Source organism: Eucalyptus grandis, chromosome 2, assembly GCF_016545825.1.
Source record: "Eucalyptus grandis isolate ANBG69807.140 chromosome 2, ASM1654582v1, whole genome shotgun sequence".
NCBI classification, from domain to species: domain Eukaryota; kingdom Viridiplantae; phylum Streptophyta; class Magnoliopsida; order Myrtales; family Myrtaceae; genus Eucalyptus; species Eucalyptus grandis.
The window spans coordinates 48,198,182-48,224,607 of record NC_052613.1 but is presented as its reverse complement, the minus strand read 5'-3'; the positions used below and the strand labels follow the sequence as shown (position 1 = coordinate 48,224,607).

At 39.6% G+C, this 26,426-nt stretch overlaps 2 protein-coding genes across 3 annotated transcripts; one reads left to right on the top strand and one right to left on the bottom strand.

Annotated features, from left to right (window-relative positions):
• The first annotated feature begins 3,214 nt into the window (after positions 1–3,214).
• Positions 3,215–9,465, top strand: LOC104433268 (cysteine--tRNA ligase 2, cytoplasmic). 2 transcript variants are annotated; one of them, XM_039307542.1, is made up of 9 exons: positions 3,215–3,596; positions 4,424–4,487; positions 6,099–6,260; positions 7,346–7,516; positions 7,601–7,882; positions 7,989–8,114; positions 8,480–8,713; positions 8,838–8,951; positions 9,031–9,465. In XM_039307542.1, the coding sequence occupies exons 1-9, from the start codon at positions 3,427–3,429 to the stop codon at positions 9,259–9,261; spliced, it is 1,554 nt and encodes a 517-aa protein (XP_039163476.1). In that variant the 5' UTR covers positions 3,215–3,426; the 3' UTR covers positions 9,262–9,465. The 2 variants fall into 2 exon arrangements, with proteins under 2 accessions (XP_039163476.1, XP_010044252.1); XM_010045950.3 differs by having other exon boundaries at positions 3,218–3,596; positions 8,835–8,951.
• A 3,775-nt stretch (positions 9,466–13,240) lies between these two features.
• On the bottom strand, positions 13,241–14,409 carry LOC104435561 (zinc finger protein GIS3). The gene has a single exon (XM_010048286.3). It carries the CDS (start codon positions 14,249–14,251, stop codon positions 13,592–13,594), a length of 660 nt encoding a protein of 219 aa, XP_010046588.2. The 5' UTR covers positions 14,252–14,409; the 3' UTR covers positions 13,241–13,591.
• Between the last annotated feature and the right edge of the window lie 12,017 nt (positions 14,410–26,426).

The following is a 26,426-nucleotide window of genomic DNA, read 5'->3' as shown; positions in this document are numbered from 1 at the left end:
TTTAACTAATTTTTTCCATAAAAAGTTCGGCCGCAGGGAATCGTAGTCGGTCAAAAGAGGATCAGGCTTGAGCTCTAGATGGCACTTTTTTAATCCTTCGTGTGTATGGGCGCCGCCCAAGAAGGCCTTGTTTGCTTGGGCCGATGCGTTTGTTAGAGTCTTTGCCCAAAGCCTATGCATAGATGTAAACAGAGTTTAAACTAAAGGGTTTCTATGAGAAATAAATAGTGTTTAGTAACCACTATTCGATTTTACACTAAAGGGCTTTTCGTAGATTGATGTCCTGAAGTTTTATTGAGTATTCTAAAATACTCTCGACGTGGGCAATACTATAACTGTATACTATTGTGATAAATGCGAATAGTGGGATAGTTTGAGATATGCAATATCTACTGTTAGATTGATGAGAGATGCATGATCACGATTGAGCTTGTACTTGTATATATAGTGGCTTCCTCCATTCATTTGCATCAATCTCGTGAATAATACTATCTTCAAAATTTCTCAGAGTTTTTCTTTCTACGATACTTGTAACTATGAGCACGTTTACTTATGTTTTCTCATATGAGTCTCTTATCTCTAGTTAGTGGAGATCCCATTTCCGTACCAACCCAAAATATGCTTATTGGTTTATATGTATTAATAAGTGGGAGTTATAGAAAAAAAAACATTTTTTTTTGGTAATTCCTACGATGCAACTAGAGCTTATTGACAAAAAATAATAAATTTAGTCCTTTGCACCTTCGTTAGTGACTAGATCTACACATTATTGCTTCAAGAGAAGTTCCTATCAAGATTCACTATGAATCTTTGGGTACCTATCATGAAATTTATGGGCACTATCTAATAGTGAGGAGTGTAAAAAATAAATTATTTATATATACATTCGAACAAATGTCGAATCCTTATGGCTTCTTGCAATGTAATGACTAAGAGAGCTATTGATGTAATGACTAAGAGAGCTATTGATAATAATGATCCGCATAAAAGATTTGCGTAGCCCAATATCATCATACTTACATGCATCATCAATCATTGAGATTGGAGAGCATGGTACAAGGATGATGAGGGTAAATCTAAACTTAAATCTAAATCTAAAAAAAATAAGTGAGAACGAGGGTAAAATTGAAATTTTAAATAATTTATCGAGGGTAAGATTGGAAGAAAAAAGTTAATTTGAAAAGTAGCATTCAAAAAATGTTGATAGCCAACGTGGGGTGGGAGTTGCATTAGGTTAAAGGATTTTGTAAATACTAAAATTTTACTCAAGTGCTGGTTATGTTTACCAAACACATGAATTTTGGAGTGACCCAAATAACTTTAGAAATGCTCTTTGGAATGCACTCTAAGTGGATCGGACCATGTGTCAAGCTTCAAACTCTTTTCCTCAATCATTTCATAGATAAAAAATCATTTGATATTCTTATAGCTGAACTTTAATCGTACTTTAATGTGGATATTCCACGAAGTATTATGACTTGTATATTTGTAATACATTTTTTAGAGTCACGACAACTAAAAGTCGGGCGGGGAAACTTTTGAAAAGCTTATGGAGGTTGTTACAGATGCGGATATGCTTTCACTGTAAGGCGCTTGCCAAAAACCTTATTAAGCGCACATGCATTTAAGGCTTTTAAAAAAAAACTTATACTAAACAAGCATTTAAATAAGCTGAATTTCTTATTGAAATAATTGCCTAGATAGGCTGAGGTGGATTAATATGGTAGGGGGGGCGGCGCTTGGGCCATGAGATCCGGGAGGGGCCAATCACCCCGTGGGCCTGCGCTCAAGTCCCTCAAGAAATTTATTTGCCAGGTTGGCCTAATATCTGCTTATGACCTTATTGACTCGAGCCGACTCAAGTGCGATAGAGGTTTGCCATATCCATGATTAGCTTTATAAGCAAAAGTATCTTGACATTACTAATGCTTAGTTTGTGCGACTACATGGGTAAATTCGTGGACCTTCTCTCATATATTAGTGAATTTCATGAAGCGAACCTAAACAAACATATGTGCTGCGTTTGGTTCGGCGTTCGAATGACTTTGAGTCCAATGCAAAATCTTGTAAAGCTACTTGGGAGAAATGCAAATTGTGTTTGGTAAAAAATTTTGCAAATGGACTTTGAGTTAAATGTGCGTTTGGTAAAAAAACTTTTGGAAGGGGCTTTGATGGGTATTGTATATATATATATTTTTTTTTTTTCTTTTTTTTTGAAAATTTAGCTAAACCCTTCGCCGGACCGGCGAAGGGCCGCGCCGCCCGGTGAGCCGATCTGCGCCTGGCGGCCGTCGGCCGAGCCTCGGGCGACCTCCGGCGAGGGTCGGGCGACCCGTAGAGGGTCGCCGGAGGTCGCTCGACCTCGGGCGACCCTCGGCGAGGGTCGCGCGACCCTCGCCGAGGGTCGCGCGACCCGGTCCGAGGGCCGGGAGGTCGCCGACCTCCGCCCGGGTCTCGCGGCCCGGGTCGAGCAACCCCGTCACCCGAGGTCGGGCGACCTCCGGCGGCCCTACTGGTCGCGCGACCCTCGCCGGAGGTCGCCCGAGGTCGGCGACCTCACCCGACGGCCGCCGCCAGATCCGCTCGCCGGCGGCCAAGCCGCCCTTCGCCGTCCGGCGAAGGGTCACTCCTTTTCATTTAAAAATAAATAAATGCAGGGGCACCTGGGTTTTCAAAAAAATTTTGGGGGTAGAATAGGAAATAAAATCTTCATTAAATGGAAGCCTCAGCATTCCCAAGGCTAAACTTTCACTGAAAGCTCTTTTAATCTTTGCCAAACACCCCTATTTAGGGTGAAGGGGCTTTGGGGCTTGGATGCTTTCTAAATGCCCATCCAAACGCACCCATACCTTGGTCAAGTTCTTTTTTTTTTTTTGATGCCTAGAATATGCCGAGCCCGCCGGGCTTATGTCGGGCAGCCCACGGCCCGTAGAGTGCGCGGTGCATTTTAGACCAAGTGTCAATATTTGGGAAGAAGTTAGCAGAAGACTCTATCACCATGGCCCTCAGTTAAGACGTGTTAGCTCGGTCAAAGTTTAGTTCCGCTAAACGGAGAAAAAGAGGATTATTGTAAGGGCCAAGACGGGCGAACAAGCAAAAGCCGAAAACAAAAGGCCCAATGTTCCCGGCCCATTTGCTTGCGTACCTTATGGGTTGAGTCTCGCGCTGATTGGACAAGAGGGGCCCGTCCAACCGCGTGCCCAGGACCGCTTCCCAGCCTCAGCAGCAACCTCGCCGAACCTCGCCACGACGACCCGGGCGAATCGATGTCCCTTTTCTGAGTAACGCAGCGATCGGCAAAACCCTAGACCCGCTCGAATTCGGCCGTTGCTGGACCGACGATCGGAGCTCCCTGGTTTCCAATCGATCGGGAATCGGAGAGAGAGAGAGAGAGAGAGAGAAGGATTGGGGGGGAGGCGCCCAGCGATGGCCGACAAGAAGGAGCTCAGGGTGTACAACTCGATGACGCAGCAGAAGGAGGCGTTCCGGCCGGCGGCGGAGGGGAAGGTGGGCATGTACGTGTGCGGCGTCACGGCCTACGATTTCAGCCACCTCGGCCACGCCCGTGCCGCCGTCGCCTTCGACGTGTTCTACAGGTAACGGCCGGTCTCTCCGATTGGCGGCCAGAGTGTAGTATTGTAAATGTCTCGCATGTCGCCGCAATTGATTTGGATTGGATTGGCAGCCATCTCTTGCCATTTGGGGCTCGCCCGGTTGTCCTCGTTTGCTAGTTGTGGAATTTTCGACTAAACGAGTAAGAAGAAGGGGCATTATAAAAGAGAATTTCAGGGGCAGATATTCATGTGTAGCTGGTCTTTGTTGGTATGTTTTACCCTTTCGTGGCGTGTATTTAGGGAAGATCTTGATTAAAAATTTAGGGTGCGTTTTGTCTTGGGGAAAATGAATGGTCTGGAAAATATTTTTCTCAAAATGATCATTTTTTTTTAGCTTTCGAAAATGGATAAATGAATAACATTTTTGTTGTATGCAATTCATGAATTATTATTGATGATGGAAAATATTTTTTGTTGACATATATCCTAGTTTAATAAAGGGAGAGTTTTTACTAACAAAGTTGTCGCATTCTGGTACATGTTTAATTTTAATTAGCATGCTTCATAGTGCGAGGATAGTATGCTTTTGAAAAATCTCGCCTTGTTTTGGTATGGGGAACGGGTTGTCTTATGAGGATTGTGGAGCAGATGAAATAGAAAGTAGGTTTCTTTATAACTTAAGTAAACTCCACCTTGCACATCAGATTGGTTCTGTACAGGCAGAGGTCATACTTGGTTGATTCCTCATAAAATGAAGAATTGCTTACTGAAATAATGACCTAGCAGGTTTATTATGTAGCATTGCATACTGTCTGTAGCAGGGTTTTGTTGAATGTTAACTATGTATTGTTTAAAATGATTTCGTGCAGATACCTCCTACACTTGGGCTATGAAGTTACCTATGTGCGCAATTTTACAGATGTTGATGACAAGGTCCGAATGATTTTCCATATAAATATCAGGAGTAAATTCTTTCATGGCTGTACATTGTGTTTTTGGTTGAATTAGATTCCTCATGCGTGATCTCATGATATGGTACTGTGATTATGCTTAATTTTATTTGTCTTTATGTCGATGTTTTTTGAAGTGAAAAAGAAAATATGCAGACATGAATTTTTTGAAGTATTCTCATAAGCTCTGGACTACCCATATTCCATTTGAAATTTGAAAAGTGTGGGAACTAATCGACTGGTTGCAACAAGAATCCTTATGTAATAAGAAGATGAGGTTATTATCAGAAGATCAAAGGGTTCATTTATACATCCTAAAGTTTTGTCTGCTTGACTTGCATAGCTCTGCACAGCCATATCAGAGTTGCATGTTGTTATTGTGGAGAATTGAGAGTTTGATTTGGTTCTTACTGAGAACATATATATATATATATATTTTTTTTTTTGGTAAAGATACTGAGAACATATTATATCCTGCATATAGTGTAAAGTGACAGTCCTGTTCAATGTAAAGGAATAACGTGGTTTGTGAATGTGAAAGTATATGACCTTTAAATATATCAGTAGCAGTATTCGACCAACTTCCGAGAATTTACCTGACAAACAAGTCAAGTTACAAATGGACTGGTTGGTGTGAGGGGAAAATCATGATCAGCAATTCAAAAATTATTTTAAAATTTTCATGTTGTGGAATGCATTTTCAACCCCAAAAAAATTGGTATTTTGACATTTCTACTCATGGACTCGAGAGTAAGTAATTATTAAGTCATATAGAATTAATTAGTTTGGATGCTTTTTAACTCAATAGAACTATTGTTTGTTGTAGTGGTTGCTATTCGATTATTTCTTTCTCTTCTTCATTTTAGTAGCAACTTATACATTACAAACTGTTTGGTGTGTCATCAAATGCTGTTAATAGATTTTATACTGTAAATTCCGGGGTGACTTTGATTTCCTAACGTGGTACATAGTTCTCTTGATGGGAGATCTGAAACTGCTATATGAATATTGCAACTTCAATGATGAGATCATGATGAGGAAACTCCACCTGATTAGCTACACTGGACAACTAGCTGAATTCATTTCTTTATTTCTTATACTTCTAAAAACTTATGGTATGAACTATGCACATTTTGAAGGAACATTTGTTGTGCTATCGGCAAGTAGTTCTGATCCTCCAGATTGTTAGTCAAATTTCATTACTAACACTTGCATAATGTTTCGCTATTTGACAACTAAAGGGGATTTACTTCTCTTAAGTTTGACGAGTGGCCACCTGTTGAAGTGTCGGTCGCTGAAAGTAGCTTCTGAAAGATTTTATGTCATCATTTAACTCTGGTAGTGTCCAATAATGGAAGTAGCGTTCTTTTATCTTGGAGAGAAGCATTTCCGTTTTACCGAATTGTAGTGTTCATTCCTTAAGTTTGTGGTTATCAAGAAATTCTGGCATTTTACTGCTAAAGTTAGACTTTCCTAGTTTTCATATATTATTTTTGATATTCGGTTATCTTGTGTGGATGCCACGGATACCTGGATTATTCTTGGTGTTTCTGAAGCAGTTAGTTGGACATTGCTAACATGTGGATATCTGCAGATTATTCGTCGGTCAAATGAGACTGGGGAGAATCCCTTGGATTTAAGTAATCGCTTTTGCCAAGAGTATTTAACTGACATGGCCGATCTGCAGTGCCTCCCCCCTACCCACCAGCCACGCGTTTCTGATCACATGGAACAGATTAAGGACATGATAACCCAGGTTTCTAATTTCAACTCTATATCTGCTGCTTATATTTTAGAGGGGTCCATTAAGAGCATGAATAAACATAGGTTAGAGTATATAGAGAGGAGCTGCTGTTGCTACAGTATGTAGTTTACAGCCTTTCTATATTTTTCTCATAATTTCTCTGATATTTTAGTGCAAATGTCCTTAGTTCCTGGTTTCTGTCGTGAACTTCGGAGGGTAAAGTTATATTAAATGATTCTTTATACAATTGTCCTACCAATTTAGCTGCTGTTGTTGAGAAAAACTGATGTCACTGAAGAATTCTGAAGTTTAGTTGTCCATGTTTGATTTGGAAATTCCGTCTCCCCTTTGTGTTAGAACAAATGTTATCATCTGTCATTTACTCTTACGTATCTTAAGGTATGGCTCGAGTTGAAAATATGTTCCTCCATATGAACGTATGTAAATTTGAGGAGAGATGAATTTGAAATTAAAATAGTGGTTTTTGCTTTATGTTGGTGAAAACAAGGATTTCAGAGCTTTACATTCGGTACGGTAGTAGATACTCTTGTTGTTATTAGGTAAATTGAATCATGAATATGAAGATACGTTACCAATGTCCATGAGTTTAATTCCTCTATAATGTTATTATGCTCCACATGGAAAGGATGCACATGTGAAGAGGTATAATTTGAAGTTAAGTACTTCCAAGAAAAAAAGAAGTGGTGTTTGTACACGTCAAAAGAGAATGATTTCACAAGAATATTCGAAGCTATACTTTTACTAATTGGGAAATTTGAATCAACGATGCACCGGAAGCTGTTAATAATAATAATCTAAATTAGAAACTTAAGGACCATGTTTTATGGACTAATTTTTTATATAAATTAGAAGAGGAAGCAACTGACATTCCTACATTTGACTTGACTGTGTATTCCCATGTAATGAGGTATTTAGAGGTGATAGCCATATGAAAATGTCTGCCTAAGTTGCTTATATATTTATTTATTCTAAAGTTCTACTTTCACAGGGAGCATCTTCAGCAGCGCGTATTTTAAAGGTTGCTAGGATCAATGGGGAGAGTTTTAACTGATAATATTCCTTATGGCTGCTTGCAGATTATTAACAATGATTGTGCTTATGTAGTGGATGGAGATGTGTTCTTTGCTGTGGATAAGATCTCAAATTATGGCTGCTTGTCCGGGCAGAAGCTAGAAAATCACAGAGCAGGTGAACGTGTTGCGGTGGACTCTAGAAAGCGCAATCCTGCTGATTTTGCCTTATGGAAGGTGTGCAAATGCATTATAACCAGCGAATTTTTTTTTTTTTTTTTTAATCTGGTATGTAACCTGGAAGGTATATGGTTATTGTAGGCTGCAAAGCCTGGCGAGCCAAGTTGGGAGAGCCCGTGGGGTCTTGGCAGACCAGGGTGGCATATAGAATGCAGTGCAATGAGTGCTCATTATCTGTCTTTCAAATTTGATATCCATGGTGGTGGAATTGACTTGATCTTTCCCCATCACGAGAATGAAATCGCCCAGAGTTGTGCTGCATGCCAAGAGAGCTGTGTGAGTTATTGGATGCATAATGGGCATGTGACCAACAACAATGAGAAAATGTCAAAATCACTGGGTAACTTTTTTACGATCCGTCAGGTAGTATTTGCAAATTTGTTCCGTTTTCTTTCTCGACGTGTTAACCACTATCTTGAGCTCTCATCATTCCTAGTGTCTAAAAATACTCAATTTGTATTAACTATAGATTACAGAGCGATACTATCCACTGGCTTTGAGACACTTCTTGATAAGTGCACACTATAGATCTCCTCTCAACTATTCAGTCTTACAGTTGGAGGGTGCATCAGAGGCTGTCTATTATATATATCAGGTATAAATTATGTTTTATTAACTGCAAATCACTTCTCATCTTTCTGGCTGCTTACTCATGATTGTATTTGCTCTCAAACTCATATGTAGCTAATGAAAGGGTGGGCTAGCTTGATTGAACTAATTAGAAGATCCTGTGGGGATTTGATGCTGTTAGAGAAGAAACCATTCCTATTGTCTCTGCAATTACCTGTATGAATTGTTTGGATGGTTTTGGCCTAGTTCTATTGCCAGCAGCCACTGGTCTGAGTCTCTCTGAAATGCTCTTCCTTGATTATGTTGGATGTATTTGTATGAGTGACATGCATGCAAACTTGGACTCTGCTCTCTGATAGAAAATTAACTTGGGAGTCTTTTCAATGTTAGACATTACAAGACTGTGAAGATACTCTGTCATCATTTAGAGAGGCAACTCCCAGTGAGGGTACAGAACCGAAAGGCAAAACAGTCCGGGTTCTTCCTGATGCCGAGAAATGCATCAAAGGCTTGCGGAAGGATTTTCACGACAAAATGGCTGATGACTTGAACACTTCACATGTGCTGACAGGTGCTTTTCAGGATGCCTTGAAGTTCATAAACAATAATACAAACACCCTCAAGGTAATTAGGTTTAATGTTTCTTTCCCATAGAAGAAGCTGCACCTAAAAAACGTTCTCTGTTGTGTATCTTTTGTACTTTTCTCTAACTTTTAAAATCCGTTCGTTCTCTAATTTACTCCAGAAGAAGCAACAGAAGCAACGGCAATTGGCCATAATTCAATCCCTTACTGAGATAGAGAAAGAAGTAAAGGGTGTTCTAGAGATTCTGGGTTTGCTGCCCCCTATAACTTATTCTGAGGTGATGCAAGTTCTTATGAATACTTATTGAGTTTTTCTTGGATCAAATTTGATTTAAATTTGAAATTTCTTCAATGTAGATTCTGGAGCAGTTGAAAGGCAAGGCGTTGATACGGGCTGATTTGACAGAAGAGCAAATATCACGTCTGATTGAGGAAAGAATTTTAGCTAGAAAAGAGAAGGATTTTGCAAAAAGCGATCGAATCAGGGCCGACTTAACTGTGAAGGGGATTGCGCTCATGGATGTCGGATCGGAAACTATTTGGAGACCGTGTGTTCCTGTTGAGCAGGAGGAGAAATTGCCCAGCTGATGGAAAACTGCAGCAAATACATTTTCTTTTTCTTTTTCAAAATTTTGCCCAAAGATGTTCCAAAATTATTTTCATAACGTAAGACCCAAAAATCAAGCTGACGGATGTAACGGATGTAACATATGGGGCATGCTACTGCATGTGAGCCCCTTTGGAGGCATTATTACCTCAGTTAATAGGAAATTTTTTGACATAATTTGCGCCCGAGTTATTGCCTAGAGTAAAAGGTTCTTGTTATGGAATCCCGTCCATGATGACTTGGTATCGATCGTCCTTCAGATGGCGATGCATTTTCAGAGGAATGCATGGAAAATGGGCGAATCAAGATGTCTTCCGAATTCTTTTCTCGAAGTAGGAGTGCTTGAACGCAACAGTCAAGGTCAGATCAAGAGTGACGTCGCCGCAGGCCCGTCGTCTCCTCCGATGTCTAAAGCCCATTTTGCCCGGTAACGTTTAAGCACGTCGTATGCGAAGTACTAAATTCCTCTTTGATTACTTCATAACCAGACGGATTCTGGAAATGCTTCGACCGAAGGAGCTGAGAAGAAGCCCTGTCAATCAACGAATGTCACGATACAATAGCAAAAATACTCAGCGGCTCCGAAGTCTGTCAGTTCTTTGTACCGGTCTGACTTTACATGGATTACTCCATCTCAAAATACTTTGCGGTGTCGACAAGCTGACTCCAAGTCGTAGAATACGAAGGTATGTGAAAAAATCTCAAGTTCTGCACCTGCATTTGCGACCTAGATCGATGCAAATGAGAAATCAATCGAATAGCATGCAGCGTCGGATTGTTTCAAGCGACGAATTTTAATCGTCCCCTCGTTCTTAACACTCTTCACTCAATTTCTTTTCACCTGTTCATCTTGTTCTTCGGGTCAAGTCCATAATCATATCCCGCTTTTCTTTTCTAGCCAAAGATGAGTGGCGCTGCAAATTCACTCATGACCGTCTGGACTTCGCTTGGACGGACAAGTTGTAAGAATGTAAAGTCTGTTTTACATTCTGCTGAGAGCAGGAGGAAGAAGCGTTCGTAGGGAGACTGATTATTTGCGACCCAAAAATCTTTTCTTGGCATCATACACTTTAACGATGGCAAATAAAACATTAGACAAAAATTATGATGGAATTACGAACGTGGCGTTAAATGTCGTACTGACATCCTAAGTGGCAGTTTTAAAGTTAAAAACTTTGAAAAACATACTCAAAAAATGAAAAAAAGAGAGGAGAAATTACATTTTCGATCTTCTGTATTGGGGGAATTCGCTTTTGATTCCTTATACTCTGTTTAATTGTAATGCTGATTCTTGTATTATTCAAGTTGGCAGTATAAGCTTCTGCTACTAATGCGGGAGCCTTGCTTGTAAAAATCTCTAAATAAATATTACATGTTTAGGCCCTACGCTTTTTGGAATGATCAAGTGTCGTCCCTCTGCTTTGTTTTGTTACCATTTACTGATGAGATTTCAGGTAAAAATTCTCAAATTTCCATTCCAAATAAGACTAAAATAACATTGGCTATAATCTAAAGCATGATACATCAGGCCTTTAGTGTCAGTAATAAATAAGGTAACTTTTTTTAAAAAGCCACTTAATATTCGAGGGTTGAGATGTACACCCGATATGGTAACCTCCCGCTATGAGAATGACTCCCTTTCCTACAGTGGCCTTTAGTGTCAGTAATAAATAAGGTAACTTTTTTTAAAAAGCCACTTAATATTTGAGGGTTGAGATGTACACCCGATATGGTAACCTCCCGCTATGAGAATGACTCCCTTTCCTACAGTGACAGTGATCCGGTGAGGGAGCTAATGGACTTTACATCTGAAAAATTCACAAGTTTAAGTGACCAGGTGACAATTTGATTAATTGAATGAATAAGACTGTCGAAGCCTCAAAGTTGGCCTATTTCTATGTTGGACTAAACTTTGTCATTAGAAGGTGACTTCTACCACTTAAATAAAGTTGAGAGCTTGCCAAGAAAAACCCACTTTAGCATGAAATTCAGGAGAAAATTATCAAAAAAATTCTAAATTTATTGTATTTGTGCCAATTTAATTTTAAACCTTACCCCTAAACCTTTTCATGTATTGTCAATTATGTCAATTTGACTAATTTTGATTGGAAAATGCTAATGTGGCAGTAATTAGTGTCAATAGTTCTATGTGGCTAACCGACATTGGCATGGATAACTAATTTTTTATTTTTTATTTTTTTTCTTTTTCTCGTTTTGGTTGCAAATGTTTTTAGGAGATGTTCAAAGAGGTCTGGGCGAGGTTGTCCTAACTCAATTTGGCGAGGGATGCCCTTGTCGACCACAAGCGAGACCAAGCCTTGCCAAATTGGGGGAGGGATGTCCTTGATAGCCATAGGCAAGGACCAGCCTTGCTTGGGCAAAAAATCTGATGAGGTCTACCCTCGTTGATCACTAGCGAGGCTGACCCTTGCTAGGTTTGAGCAAAGGTCACCTTGCTTGGGGTAGGCAAGGGCAACCCTTGCACAGAGTTGGCGAGGGATGTGATGCTCTTGCCTAGTGTTGGGTGAGAGTCGCTAACAATTGGTAAAAAAAGAAAGTAAACAAAAGAAAAAAGAACCAAAAAAGTTATGAAAATTCAAAATATTATCAAAAAAATATCCATGTTAGCTCCAGTCTTGCTACATAGGATGGTCGGTGTTGACGTAAGTAATTTCCAACAAAAATTGGTTCGATCGACTCCATTGACATAACGTAAAAAAGTTTAGGTCTCATGAATTTTTTAGTAATTTTTCCTTGAATTTCGGTGTAAATGATTTGCAGCAGTTTAAGCTTAATGTTGAATTCGAAGCTTGAATTTATATTGGCGTGGACGAGTTTGATCTTCTTGGTCGCATCATTACCAATTATCATGAGCTTCATTTGACCTAAGTTTGGTCAACAAACAATTCATAAAGGTAATTGCAGAGATACATATACATACGTATACACACACATAATTTATATGAGATGGATTTGGCATGTTTCTCCAATGTTTTGAACAAGAATACTGCACCCATGTGCAATTTTGGCTTGTGTACCCATCCATCTTACGTCATCGGTTAACGGAGACACAAGGATCTCGGCTTTTCTATAAGATATCCAAGAAAATCAAAATATTATTAGAAGAATCGGGTGCACTTAGTGCTTTTCTAAATCATCGAATCTGATTGGTCAAACATACAACGTAAGCGGACCATAAAAGATTGAATGATTCAGGTACATTTGAATTTATTCACTTTATCTATACAATAATTTCTTACAAAAACTATTGTAAAAATTTTCTTTGAGGGCAATGATTGAATAAATTATTTTAGTTCACAGAGTCTTTTTAACGCAGACGACCACCTTACGGTTGCAGAAAGATCACTCAAAGGCCTTTTTTCTTTCTTCGGTTTTTGTAATAGGATGGGGAGGGGCAACTGGCGCTAGCGACCCCCTAAAAGCCTATTTAAATATATGAAAACGAGTCTATAGAGTGGAAATTTGATGGTCACAATCTAAAAGCCGTTTCTAGATGGAAAACAAGGACACGTGTTTTCACTTTTATCACTACAAAAATTGTAAAAAAATTAAATAAATTTGAAGTTTCACCTTCAAAAGGAAAACAACCAAGTAAGTTTCTTAAGGTTTTATTAAGGTCTGGAAATTATTTTTATGAACAAAACACGTTCTCCAGAAAACTGAATATAAAATTATGGCCGGTGTTAAATAAATGAAATTACTTAAGATTGTTGGGAACGGTGGGAGTTAGAACGGTTTTCTACGGATATACTGTCAGGAGTCGGAAGATATATTATTAAGAGTTAAAGCAGTTCTAGGGATATATTGTCACGGTGGGCCTTGACACTTGATAAGTGCATACCACGCGTGGATATCTTGTTCTATGTGTTCCATTCGCGTAGTGCAAGAAAAGCCCTAAGCTTATACTGCAGATGGAGGACATGTATAAAATTTCGATCATACAATAACTCGCTTCTAGTTATGCATTGTCAATCCCTACTCGGAAATTCATGTAACGTCGGCAAAATTAACCAATATGGCTAAACGTTCAACATGTCTTTTCAAGAGAATCACTGCTCTTACGAAGAGAATTTTGCTTCAGAGGGGTGTGTACAGAGGGGATCCATGAGCAACAACAGATCAAAATGGTACAATTCGTCCGTGACCCTCCGAACCGGGCCGAGCGTCCAAGATCAAGCCGGATCCAACCGAACCGGCCGCGTGACCGTGAGCATCGCCGAGCCGGTGACCGAACGCTCTCCCCTCTGAGCCAGCCAGCCAGTCGCTTTAAAACTTTAAGCCGCCGATCTTCTAAGGCGCGGCTGGCGCGAGGCTCAGGTGCAAGTCCAGGCCCCACCCTTCGTCGAAGCTGGGCCCACCGTCCCCTCTCGAGAACCTACTCGGCGGAGGCCCATCAAACACCACCCGGCCCGGCAAGCCGGGCTGCGCCGCGGGGCCCCCGAGGGGGCTCGCCGCCGCCGCCGCCCCCGGCGGCGCCCTCACGCCGGGGCCGGCGAAGACGCAGCCGTGCGCGATGTGGATCGGCGCGGCGGCCCTCGACACGTAGACCCACGGCGGGGGCACGGCGCCGCCGGCGACGGAGAGGAGGTGCGGGGGCGGGGCGAAGGCGGAGACGATGGGGTTGTGGGCGTAGACGGTGGCGTGGCGGGCGGCCTGCAGCTGGGCGCGCTTGAGCTGCTGCCGCTCCTTCTTGTGGGCGTTCTGGTGGCCGCCCAGGGCCTGGGAGTTGGCGAATTCCCGGCAGCAGTACTGGCACTCGAACTTCCGGTCGACGGAGGAGGAGGACACGCCGGCGGACTCGTCGGACGGCGAGGGGCTGGTCTTGTTGGACGTGGGGTCTAGCTCAGCTGGTTCGGGTTCTTCTTCGTCTTCGGCGAAGTCGAAGCCGAAGAGCTTGAACCGCGCGGGGTAGTGATTTTCTTTGGCTTTGAGTTGGTCCAGTTCGGCCATGGCGAGAGAGAGAGAGAGAAAGAGAGAGAGAGAGAGAAGCTGAAGTGTGAAAACTGAAGGGAGGCGAGAAGGGCTTTCAGAGAGAGTCGTTGCATGTGAAGCTTATTTATACAAACATCGGGCGAGACAAGACATTGACTAAGCAGGTTCAGAGGAGAGAAGAGAGAGAGAGAGAGATGGCCACGGAAGTTGAAAGGAGACAGGATAGCCCAAAACAAGGGACTTATCAAGATCATTAGCTTGTTCAACTACCTACGAAATTAACTTATACAATCACAAAAATCTCATCTTTACAAAACCCAATTCATGTATTTGTTTTTTTATCTTTAAATTACGGACTCTGACTTTCAAATAATCGTGTCATTTTTATGTTATTAAAATGTCAATTCTATGTTATGACTGGCATATGCATAAATAAGATTCACTAGTGTAGGTTAGTTGCTCAATTTAAATCTTGTGGCATCACTCTATTTAATATCGTCAATAGCGGTCTCTGTTATTATTATTGTGATGAAATATCATAATTTGAGCTGTCCACACGGAGCCGACTTATCAATTTCATTTTCATGTTTTGTCTATTCACTGCGTATTAAGTTGTCTCTTTCTTTAGGTAAAAGCTAGGCAAGTGCCTCGATTGCACCTTATATTGCAAGCCTTTCCGGCTAATTGGCCGCCTTTCCTTCTTCAAACCTTTCTTTATCAAAGTATAAATATTATATGTAGTGTAATGATCTATATGGTTAGCGTAAAAAGATTCAAACGGACCACTGAATTAGTGGACCAACTCATCATCCATTTCTCAAGAATGGACGACAATTATTTCATTATCTCTCTGTGTGTCTGCCTTCATGAACTAATCGATACGCTTCTTGCACTCAGATTGCTGGCTAGAAAGAGAGATTCACAAGGGTTGACAATTCGTGTTGTTGGTTGAGAAAAAAACCGGTATGGAAAGGGAATAGAGTCTTTCTTTTCTTTAAGACGGAATAAGAAATGGTTTATTCTTATGGCTTTAGCAAAGTCTGGTCGGAACGATTATACTTGAATTTAAAAAGACAGATTATGATTCCAACTAGGGGTTTCAAATCATCTAGATGACTAGCTTATCTAGACGAAACTTTGAACAAGATGGGAACTAAAAGGGTACTGTTGGTCAAGGTCATGCATCACTTTAGAAAGAGAGAGAGGCGGGGGACTTAGGCAGAAGGTGCCGACGCCGATGGTGATAGTCTCGGTGTCGACGATTTATAGGCGGGATAGTGGTGGTTGGCCGTGATGGAGGGTGGTGGGCAAATTTAGTTAGGGTTAGGGTGTCGACTGTCGAGTTTGCCCACTATTTGAAATTAAAGTTTTCTGGAATTCTTTTTAAAGGAGTGTATTTCAGTTATTTGCATTATACAAAGTAGGATCACAAGCGCGGTTGTAGTTTTAGAAGTGGAGAATGCAAGACGTTAAATATGCAAAGGTAGAGAAAAGTTTTGGATTAATTCAAATCGAATATTAAAAAGTGATGGGATTCAAAATTGAGCTCGAAAGATGACAAAATCTCACCATATATGTGTCGTTTGGATTGCACTCCGTGGCCCATTTTTTTTTTTTCACAAAGTGAGTGCATACCTAGTTTTCTTTCTCCCAACTTTGATGTGCTATTGCAACTGCTACAGATATTTTCTCTCCGCGTCCGTGCTTAATCCCAGGAGCCGACACCACCAACTACCACCACTCTCTTTCCAAAAAGTCAAAAACATCCATGCATACAAGCACTTCAAGATCGCTCTCAATCTGTGTCCGCACCTTAAACTAGAGCTTTGCTCAGGGCCCGAACTTGTCTGTAACCCACCCGTCATTATCACCCTTACCTTGCAAATCTAGCTTCAGATCCTCCTGTTCCATACAAAGAAAAGGACCCACAATCTCTCTCCGTTTTTCTCTCTATCTCTCTCTCTCTCTCTCTCTCGCGCACCGATCAAGCATCTGATATGATGGCCCTCCTTTATGACAAAAGTCAACATCGGAAAAGCTTCGGCCAATCTGCTTGCTTAAAGCTTTTGTCTGAAAGGGGGGTCACACATTACATGAATGCGAGCCAATCCCCTCGTCAGGTGCTTCCAAATGGTGAATGATTAACGTACGCTTTGCGTGATTGACGTTGAAACATGTAATGGACCCTCAGTTTCAATGCTGGGGGGGTGGTTTCTTTGTAAAAAAACAAAGAGACATCCGCCAGAATCTTCTAAATGATGTGGGTTTGAGTGGGAGTTTGTTTAAATTTTGCGAAACTTCCACTTAACCAAAGATCACATGATTCATTATTCAAACTGTTGTTAGTCAAATTCGCCCCCAGCAAGAAAATAACTTTCTTGGTGTAAGAAAAATAAAACATTTTTTTAAATTTTTTTTATCTAATACATGTCATGACATAGTAAGATTTCTTAAGCACCTAACATTGCATACAACCGTCCATGTAATAAATGATCACTTTCTTGAAATGCCTACATACCTTTTTTTTAATGAGAAACCTTTTCGTAGAACATATAACCTACCGTTTTTCCGAGAGCTAGCTTAGCTTAGCTATACATTTAAAGAATCACAATATCTTTTATTCAAATTCTTTACGTGCGACAAAACCCTTAAGAGAAAACAGTGGGCATGTGCTCAAAACATTTCTTCTTTTGTGAGTCTTAATCCCAGCTCCAAGCCATGACCCACCATGTCTACCTCCGTCAGTTTCTGGAGGGACTATGCGTTTTGTCGAAAGCCCTCCCACCAATTTTCAAACCCAACGTTTGGATAGAAAAAGCTTATGTCCTTTCTCGACAGTTTGATTCCTCTTAATTAAATCAACCATCATCATTACTTCCATAACCAGCTGGAGGTTTCTTATCCGTAGACATCTATAATTTGGTAGACTAGACTGCTGACTTGGTCGTGCCAAATGCGCAATCCATTGCGGTTTTTAGATGCAATAAGCATCCGATGATCTTCAAGATGCTAGCTAAGGTCGTGATGATAAAATACACAAGTAACGATGTGATCCGATAAGCTGAAACTTCTGGAATAAACGGTTATTTATTGATAATAAGGTTAGGGTCTAATATAGTTCCTCCTACTAGACCTTTGATGTGCGATATTTTATCTTGTAATTTCCACACCTAACTAAGTGCTACGCATCCCTAATAAAGCAACCCTATAATTTCCCTCCCACCACCTATCTTGCTCGCTTAGTTTACATGCCACGGCCTCTCAGCCCATGGATCCGCCGGCAGCTTCATCTCTGCTGTGATAGGACGTTGTAGCTGCGGCGTTGTCTTCATAGCTTCTCCTCCATCACCGCCACCACTTGTCATCGCCGTTCTCCGGTCTCTCTGTTTCTGCGTGTTTACGGTAGCCGATGATATATACCTTAGAGCTACTGCATCTGAGAATGGGGTTGTGTGAATGGAAACGGGGAGAAGGGGGGGTGGGGGTGGAGATGCAGCAAATTCCGGTGTTAAATGATGCCCAATCAAGGACCAAAGACAGCGGCGGACGGTGGCTACGGGATTGAGGAGGCGACAATCATGGCATGGTCGATATGAGAGAGAGAGAGAGAGAGAGAGAGAGAGAGAGAGAGATGTGGACATGTTCGAATAGGATTAAAGTTTTGATTTTTTTCTTCTTTTTTGTGTATTTTTATTTTATTTAAATTTGCACGTGAGTGATACGATACATGAAGGTAATATCAAGACGTGTGAGTATAGCAACGTGTGAGTATAGCAAGAGAAGATTCTCTAATCCGTACATGCTACTCTTGATGTCTCGATGAATCTTAATCTTCAATTAAACCCTCATTTTCGTAGACCGGCCTTCGAAATTAGGATTATTGAATGGTGTAGTAGATCTACGTGCTTTTCTTAATACCTTAATTATCTTGGGAGGAGAGGACTGGGAATTTTTTTTTTTAATCATGTGAATGCACACGTCACAATACAATTCAATTTCTAACAACCCCTCTGGTACTTAATTTGGTCCATCACTCTTGTTATCTAGTCTCGTCTGCCTAACGTGGTTAAGTCTACCTCCCGCATTTCACATGTGGGGTCTTTCTTATACATGATGAGAATTGTCACTTTACGTGTTGTATATGCATATATTGTTAGGCCAATTCTCAGAACTTTCAAGAACAATGATTTATCTAACGAGTTCATATTAGTTCATATTATCTAACATTTACATTCTTAGTGGTTCAAAATGAAATAGACCCTTTCGCGGGGACCATGCTTTGGACTTCTAAACGTGGGCCATGGGAAGTGCCTTACCTGCTGATTCGTTATGCTGATTGAAATTAGGCTTGCAAATCACACTTTATTTCTGGCTCATTAAACCTAACAATCCTTTTGCTTTTATGAGAATCCGATGCCTTTTTTTCAAAGAATATTTGATAAATCTTCATGTTTTCCTCACTCCGGGGAACATTGGAAGCCAGGAGCGACGGTTGAATGGTCCGCTGGTACCCACCACCATGCTTTACTGATCTCTTTTGCTCGGAAAAAGGGAAGAGCTTTTGAAGTTGGTGGCATAATTGGACGAATGCGACGAGCGTTTGTTTGGACTCTTCAAAGCTCAACGAGCTAATATGCTTCGGGACCAGCAATGCAATCCAATCTCGTACAGTGTCTTTCTTCAATTCGCCTGATGCGAACCTAAAAGTTGTGGCTCGTTACAAAAATCATCCTCAATTTGCGATCGATGAATATTTTGCACCTTTAAGAATGCAACGCATTTCACGCTTCACACATCGGAGTTAAAAAAGAAAAGAAAAGGAATGGCAGTATTGTACACCGTGAAGTTCCAACATGTTATAGAAACATGTACATGTATAACAAAAACTAGAAGATGCTGAGTATAATTAGGGAGGAGCATTGGCAACATTTATAGCAAATAAACTGTTCTTTCGACTCTTGCATAAAAGGTTGCCCAACAAGGTGAACATAGGCAAGAAAAGAAATGCTTGGACTCCTCTACGAACTGTTTTCTCCTGATCAATCTTGTCATTGTACTCTCTCCAGCATTATTGGTATCCAGAAAGTTCAGCTAAACAGGGCAGGGGAAGTCGCGGCACTGTGTACGTGGGTTTTGTTCATCGTTTCCCGCAGGCGAGAAGACAGAACGAGGGGTGAAAACATAATGCAGAGACCCACCTAAAGTACTCTTGTACCTTAGCGCCTTGTTCCTTGGATGCCACCCTATGTCATTCAATAGCTTGCTTGATTGATTGACATAGTTGAAAATGTACCTCGTTCCGATATCGCACTCAATTTAATGAATTTGTTTGAGGTTGGGAGGCACAACTCAACCTTATGTATAATTGAAGTACTGTGATGTAGACGGATCAGTGCAACTCCCATCATATCATATCGGTAAGGAAATTAATGTGTATTGTAGGTTTGATGTGGCTAAGGACATCTTTGATGTGTAGGGCTTGGACCAAAGTCTCCATGTACGGCAAGGAGGATCCAAATAAATCGAGCAGCGTTTCCGTGCATATAATTGTGTCGTGTTTTGTGGTCGACCTTGGTGCACATTGTTGTTTGGAATTTTTTGTGAAGAACTTTTGAGCAGTCTCTTCCTGTAGAAATATGACCGACAAATTGGAATCGGTAAATATCTTTGTATTTCTTATGTGTTTTCATTTTAGTTTCATGCAACAACAAGCCAAAAAAAATAATCGACAATATTAGGAAATTAACGTGTTGCTCATTTTAGATTAACCATAACTTATAGATTGGAAAAGCCCGGCTGAAATGCATATAGGATCTCATATTTTCTTTCACTAAAGTGGATTTTCTTTTCTTTTTAATTCAACAGATAATATATTATGAAAGTCCATTTTATACTTATGAACTCATCAATATCACCATCTAATTTTACGTTGAAGCTTACAATTGCCACATGCTACAAATGCACATGTTTGTATATCAATTTCTCACTCAATCTGTTGGACATTAATCTGAAACGTAGTCTATATCAAATAATAAATGTTCATCGCATCGAGACGAATACCTATGCTCGCTTCGTAGAATCAACCCCACCATGCACCAGCCAAAAGCGCTTTTAGCTGCTAGAATCCTTAGGAAAAAATCCAATCAGAGATCATCCGGTAATTGTTGTTAACTCATGAACAACTGTCTTCAGGAAGATTGGTTTTCTTTTCCTCATTCGCTTCTTCATAATATTTTTTTTTTTTTGGCTATTTAATCGTTCTTTTCTTAGGTCATTGATTGAAGGGAGGCCGACATTATTGTATATAAGATCGCCCGAATCCTAAACGTGCCCCCACCATGTTGTTCCAATCAAGGGAATTCGAGCAAATCCAACATTAAAAAATGGCAACATTTTCGCAATTGATTGTTCTCGGGACACCGTATCATTCGAGGACTCCATTATCTTTCAAATCGACTTTCATCGTCAAGTGATGACTTTTTGATTTTTCGAGATTTAAAAAGTTGGTTTTCGAGCAATCCGAAACAAATGTGGATGTGGGTGTGACAAGCAATGCGCCCATTCCAATCATAAGTGTTTTCAAGTGACAATAACCTACTTTTATTAGAATAATATAACATAAATTAAAATAAATAAAAAAAGGCGTGGGGGGTTGGGTGGAGTTAGCTTTAAGTCATGTGAAGTGACACTTTCTCTCAACAAATCATTTAATTACATGTCTAAATAATTGGGTTATCCTATGCCTAGGTTGCAGTCTAGAGTGTCCATATCTGAAAATTTTTAAAAAAGAAAACATGTTGCCCAATGAGATTCCAATCAAGTATTCTTTGAATTTAATCAATGGAGAATCCCATGAAGAGATGAGGTTCGGAGAGAGACTTTGGTCAATTAGATGAGACAAGAGACACTTGCTTGGGGTTCATGATAAAGGGGGACACTAAGATAGATGGCTACACAAGCAGCCACTCAATTGATCTGTGTTTAACCTAATAAAGCGACATTTAGGTGAGCATGTGACACGACATATGATTGCACTTCTATATTTATTTGAAGCGTCTAGTTTAATAGCACCTATCCTTCCACATGCTTCGTCTTTTGAGCCTATCCAATTTCACTATTAGGGTCGCAATTATTTATATGAAAATTCCCATATGTGTCGCATCGAGGTAATTACTACGGGTATTGTCATATTTTCTCTTGTATTGCTTGATTCCCAGGTGATAGATCATTCATAAATTTACTAGATAAGTCATGGATTTGTGATATATTTGGAGTTTCCCTTTGCGACGAAAAAAAAATCCAAGTCCTTTATGAGGAATTGCATCTATGGATTGTAGGGTGGATATTGCAGACAATTAGAAAGTTTTGAATTGGACTTAATATGATATCATAGCATATAGATCCTGATGATTAGCAACGGTGGAACAAATCAAATATGATGAACCACAGGCCGTACATGTGAAATAAACTAGGAAATATTATAAAATTTAATCAAAAAGCTTAATTTAGCTTGCATGTGAGAGCAAGTATTAGGACGTTCCACATCACTTGCTTACGACCTTGTTTGTTTTAATATACATATGATCTTTTTTCATTATAAGTTTAAGTTTTTGAGTTGAACTTTTTAAGAGCCCAATAAAAGTGGTTGCCAATTGGTAATTGAATACTTTGGTCGTACTTTGTGGTAACTTCACTTTCAATCCAATCCCTATATTTTTCTCTATGTCATTAGTCCTTGTACAATTTTTGATGACAATCTAGAAAGTCATTCCGATAAATTTTCTTATTAATTCATAAGTGAGAGGGGTTTGCGTAGGTGTCAACATCAACCCCCTCATTATTGAATGGCTCAAAGCGAAACTTCCTTCGGTTTGCAAACAAGAGCTACAGCGGCGTAAGCGTATGATTTTCTATTTGAAGATTATTCAATTAGATATTGCATGTCAACAACCAATGCCAGCTCAACTTTTCCTATCAATGTCAAAAGGGGAGTTGAAAATAAGTGTACTTGCTATGCTTCTAGTCCCCTCATCTGTAATCAACTACGTATAATTAACGTTAGGAGCATTGATGTGACAGGTTTTTCTCAACTTTTGAATATGATTCTTCCGTCTGAATCCTCATTTGCAGTCCATCACATTAATGTTCTGTACCTTTCCCTGACATTGTTGGTTCCACGAAATTGCATGGAATCCTAATTCTCGAGATTCAATTATACTATATGTTGAAACAATCGTTACAGAAGAGTTAGATGATCAATAACACTTTTGTAACGATCGTTTCAATATATATAGTGCGCATTGCAATTACTGGAAAATCTGAGTTTATTGCAACATCACATGAAAGGGAAGTTTTATATGTGCAAACCCTAGGACCTTCAAACTTGAAAAACAGGTGAAAAGCACCAGAATAATGGAAGGCACTATAAATGTGTGAAGACTACGCGAGGACAAAAAGTCTTGCTTTGCACCTTCGCTCATAAAACCTAACGTGAGGAATTGGTTCAATGGATTGTCGGGAGAATAATTTCAAGTACTCGACCCCGTCTGTCGCGGAGCCTTTTGTACTTGGGATGTTCGTACTTGGGGCATGTGCATGTGAAAGACACGGCAGAAAAGAAAGAGGACATGTTCGACATCTTTGACCGATTGATCTTAATGTCCGGAATCATTCCACCAAACCAAGCTAATCACATTTTCTAGAAAATCGATAGGATCAACATTGGATCCTATTCTTATTGAGAAATGCAAATTCAAACGCACATCCTTAATTCTAAGGGTTAATACCTTGAAAAATCTCAAGTTGGTACACCTGTGACAAATTTACCTAAAATTATTTTTTCGACCATAAAAAACTCCTAACTGATATACTTTTGACAAATTTATCCAAAACTGGTATACTTGTGACAAATTTACTCTATGTTAGTTTTCGTTAAATTTTATTTTCAAATTATTAAGTTAAATGATACGTGACGGTTGATTGGTATATCAATTTAAGATTTTATGCTTCGTTTGTCACAGTTTACAATTTTTGTGATTTTTTGTGGTATTAATTCAATTTAACGGAGGGTCAATTTATCAGTTTGAGATTTTTTGCGGTCGAATAAATTAGTTTGGAATAAATTTGTGATAAATGTACCGGTTTAAGGTTTTTTTATGGTCAGTTGAGGTAAATTTGTTACGGGTGTACCGGTTTTGAGGTTTTTCATGATCAAAAAAATGGTTTTGGGTAAATTTGTCACATGTGTACTAGTTTAGGGTTTTTCAAGGTATTAATCATAATTCTAACTAGTTTTGTCCATTATATAATATCAAATCTATTTGATCTTTTTTCCCAAGCAACATATCGAAAGTTTAAGTAAATAGTTTCATAGTAAAGATCCATGAATTATGGGAAAAAATTGCCATTTTGCAAGTGTTTAAAGTATGACGAGTTTGACAATCAAAGGTGATTATTCCAATGGCTAAAGGGTTATTTGTTTTTCACGAGATCGCAAGTTTGATTTACAACATGAATAAATCTCTAAATGATTTGTGCTTTTACTCCTAAAAAAGATATTAGCTGCAACATAATCAACAATCGGATTCCATATACAAGTCGATGAAATACACACTTCGAGTTGGGGAAGCATTTAATATGGCCAACATTGCCGAATACCCGTTCGGCTATTCTTTCCGACTCTACCTTTATAATGTATTTGATCTCTTTTGTTTCCTCTCTATGGATACATATGGGGTCGAGTATCAAAGGGCTCCCATCATAGTTTGGCCAAATTGGAGGTAACAATTAAAAAAAAAATAATCATAAACCTATTGTATTTGTTATGCCAATTCAGTCCTAAATCTTTTGACGATTTGCCAGTATAGTCCTCCCAGTCAATTTTGATTGGAAAACGTTGATGCGGTAGTCCACTCAATGCTAACTATCTTATGTGGCGTGGCTCGCGATGAGATGAATAATATTTTAAAAATTTTCTGAATTTTTGCTTCCTTTTTGTGTTTCTTCTTTCCTTTTCATTAGTGGCCGGTTTCAAATGATGCGTGGTGAGGGTCGCTCTCCTCCAATTTGGTGAGGGCTGCCCTTGCCAGCCACATGTTGGGCTGGCCCTTGTTAAATCTGGGCAAGGGTTGTCTTGCTCAAGGGAGGGGAGGGTTGTGAGCCTCTTTGGATGTGATAAAGAAAATACAAAAACGAAAAAAGAAAGAAAAACATCAATAAAATATCAATTTTCTTTAATTGCAAAAATGTCCACAATTAGCGTCAGTGATGCCAAATAGGATATCTGGCTCAACACTTGCGATTTCCGACTAAAATTGACCGAATGAACTATATCGATAATTTGTCAAAATATTTAGAACTTAACTAGTTAAATTAAAAAGTTTAAAATTGATTTTGTACAAATACAATAGATTCAGAATTTTTTGATAATTTTTCCCAAATTGAAGCATCGACCAGTGGAATTAGATCTATAGAGAGATTGCTCATGTCTTTGAAAATTCAACAAAGCTGGATTGAGGAGAAGTCCATCAGACGTGGATGTTCTCCCATAACTTTTCAGGCAGGACCAAAACCTAATCGGAGAAAAGACACCACTTGTTTGGCACGTGAGAATTAAACTTCTGGACACCAATTATTGCATGCATTATCAATGCGTGTAGACATGGTCAAGACCATGATGATAGTCACAGAGTTGTTCTCTGTTTTGATTGAAGTGCACCGAAAGAAAGAGATGCAGATGCTGCTGATTCGTTTGGTAACGAATGATGTTCTCCGATTAGGTTGGCAACCTCTGTTGAACTTTCGCTGAGAGAAGAGTGACGTATTCTCATTAGCCCAAACTCCATATATATAATGAATTTATAAGACTAGAAAAGTGGTAAAAGAAACTCAAGCGCCTAAGTGCAGAATACTTATGGTTCGAGGGAAAAAAAATAGCAAAATTACACCCCGAGTGTCAAAATTTGGCATGGAGAGACATTTAAGTGTCAAAAGTTAGGAAAGTAATACTTAAGTGTCAAAAGTTAGGAAAGTAAGTGCCAAAATCGGAGCAAAATGAATCATTTAAGTGCCAAAATTGAAGCAAAAATGACGTTGTTTTGGTGTTGACGTGGTAAAAAATTAATATAAAAAATAATTAAATTAAATTTACAATAAATTTATTTAAAATATTTAAAAATATTTTTTTAAATGAAGATTTTAAAAAATATATTTTAAAAAAAGGGACAAAAGGCGGTTGAGGGCGACCCCTCGACGCTGTTGTCTCCCCGCCGCCGAGGGCCCGTGAGCCCTCGCCTTGATCTGGGGCGAGGGTCGACGGCCCTTGCTCAGCCCCTAGTGGGTGGTGGCCCTTGGCTAGACCGAGCGAGAGCCGTCAACCCTCGCCCCCGATTGGGGCGAGGGCTCGCGGGCCCTCATCGCTAGCCCTTGGCCGTGGCTCGGTGACTCCGACCCTTGACTGACCCTCCCCCTTTGTCGTCGGCCCTTCCCAATGGTAGTGGCGAAGGGTCGACCTTCGCCGCCTCCCTCCCCCACTCCTTTTTTTTTTTTTTTTTAAATTTAATATTTGTATTTATATTTTTAAATATTTTAAATAAATTTAGTTCTAATTAAATTTAATTATTTTTTATATTAATTTTTTACCACTTCAACACCAGGAACAACGTCGTTTTTGCATTATCTAGCCACGTCAGCGTACAAAATAACGCCGTTTTGTATTTACTTTGCCGGAAAATTGTCACGTTAGCATTTTGGCCAAATTAGCACTTAAGTAACCTATTTTGCTCCGATTTTGGCACTTAAGTGTTATTTTCCTAACTTTTGGCACATAAGTGTTCATTTGTGCCAAGTTTTGGCATTCCGTATGTTTGACACTCGAAAAAAAATTCATGATACAGTTTTCCATTCTTTCCCTTGAATAAATAGAGTTACGTTAGCTAATATACAAATGTCATTTGCAAGACTTTTAATGATATGTGATTCTTTTAACAAAGTTGATTCTCACCTGTAAGTACTCTTCAAAGTCTTGCGAGATGAGATTGTCTAATTATTGTTTTTTGAGGGAAAATGATACAAATGATCCACGAACTTAACTTCAATATGTAATATTATCCTTGAACCTTTAATATGTTTAATGTGGTACTTGAACTATTAGTAAATGTTCAATCTATTTCTTAAACTATATAAAAATATTCAA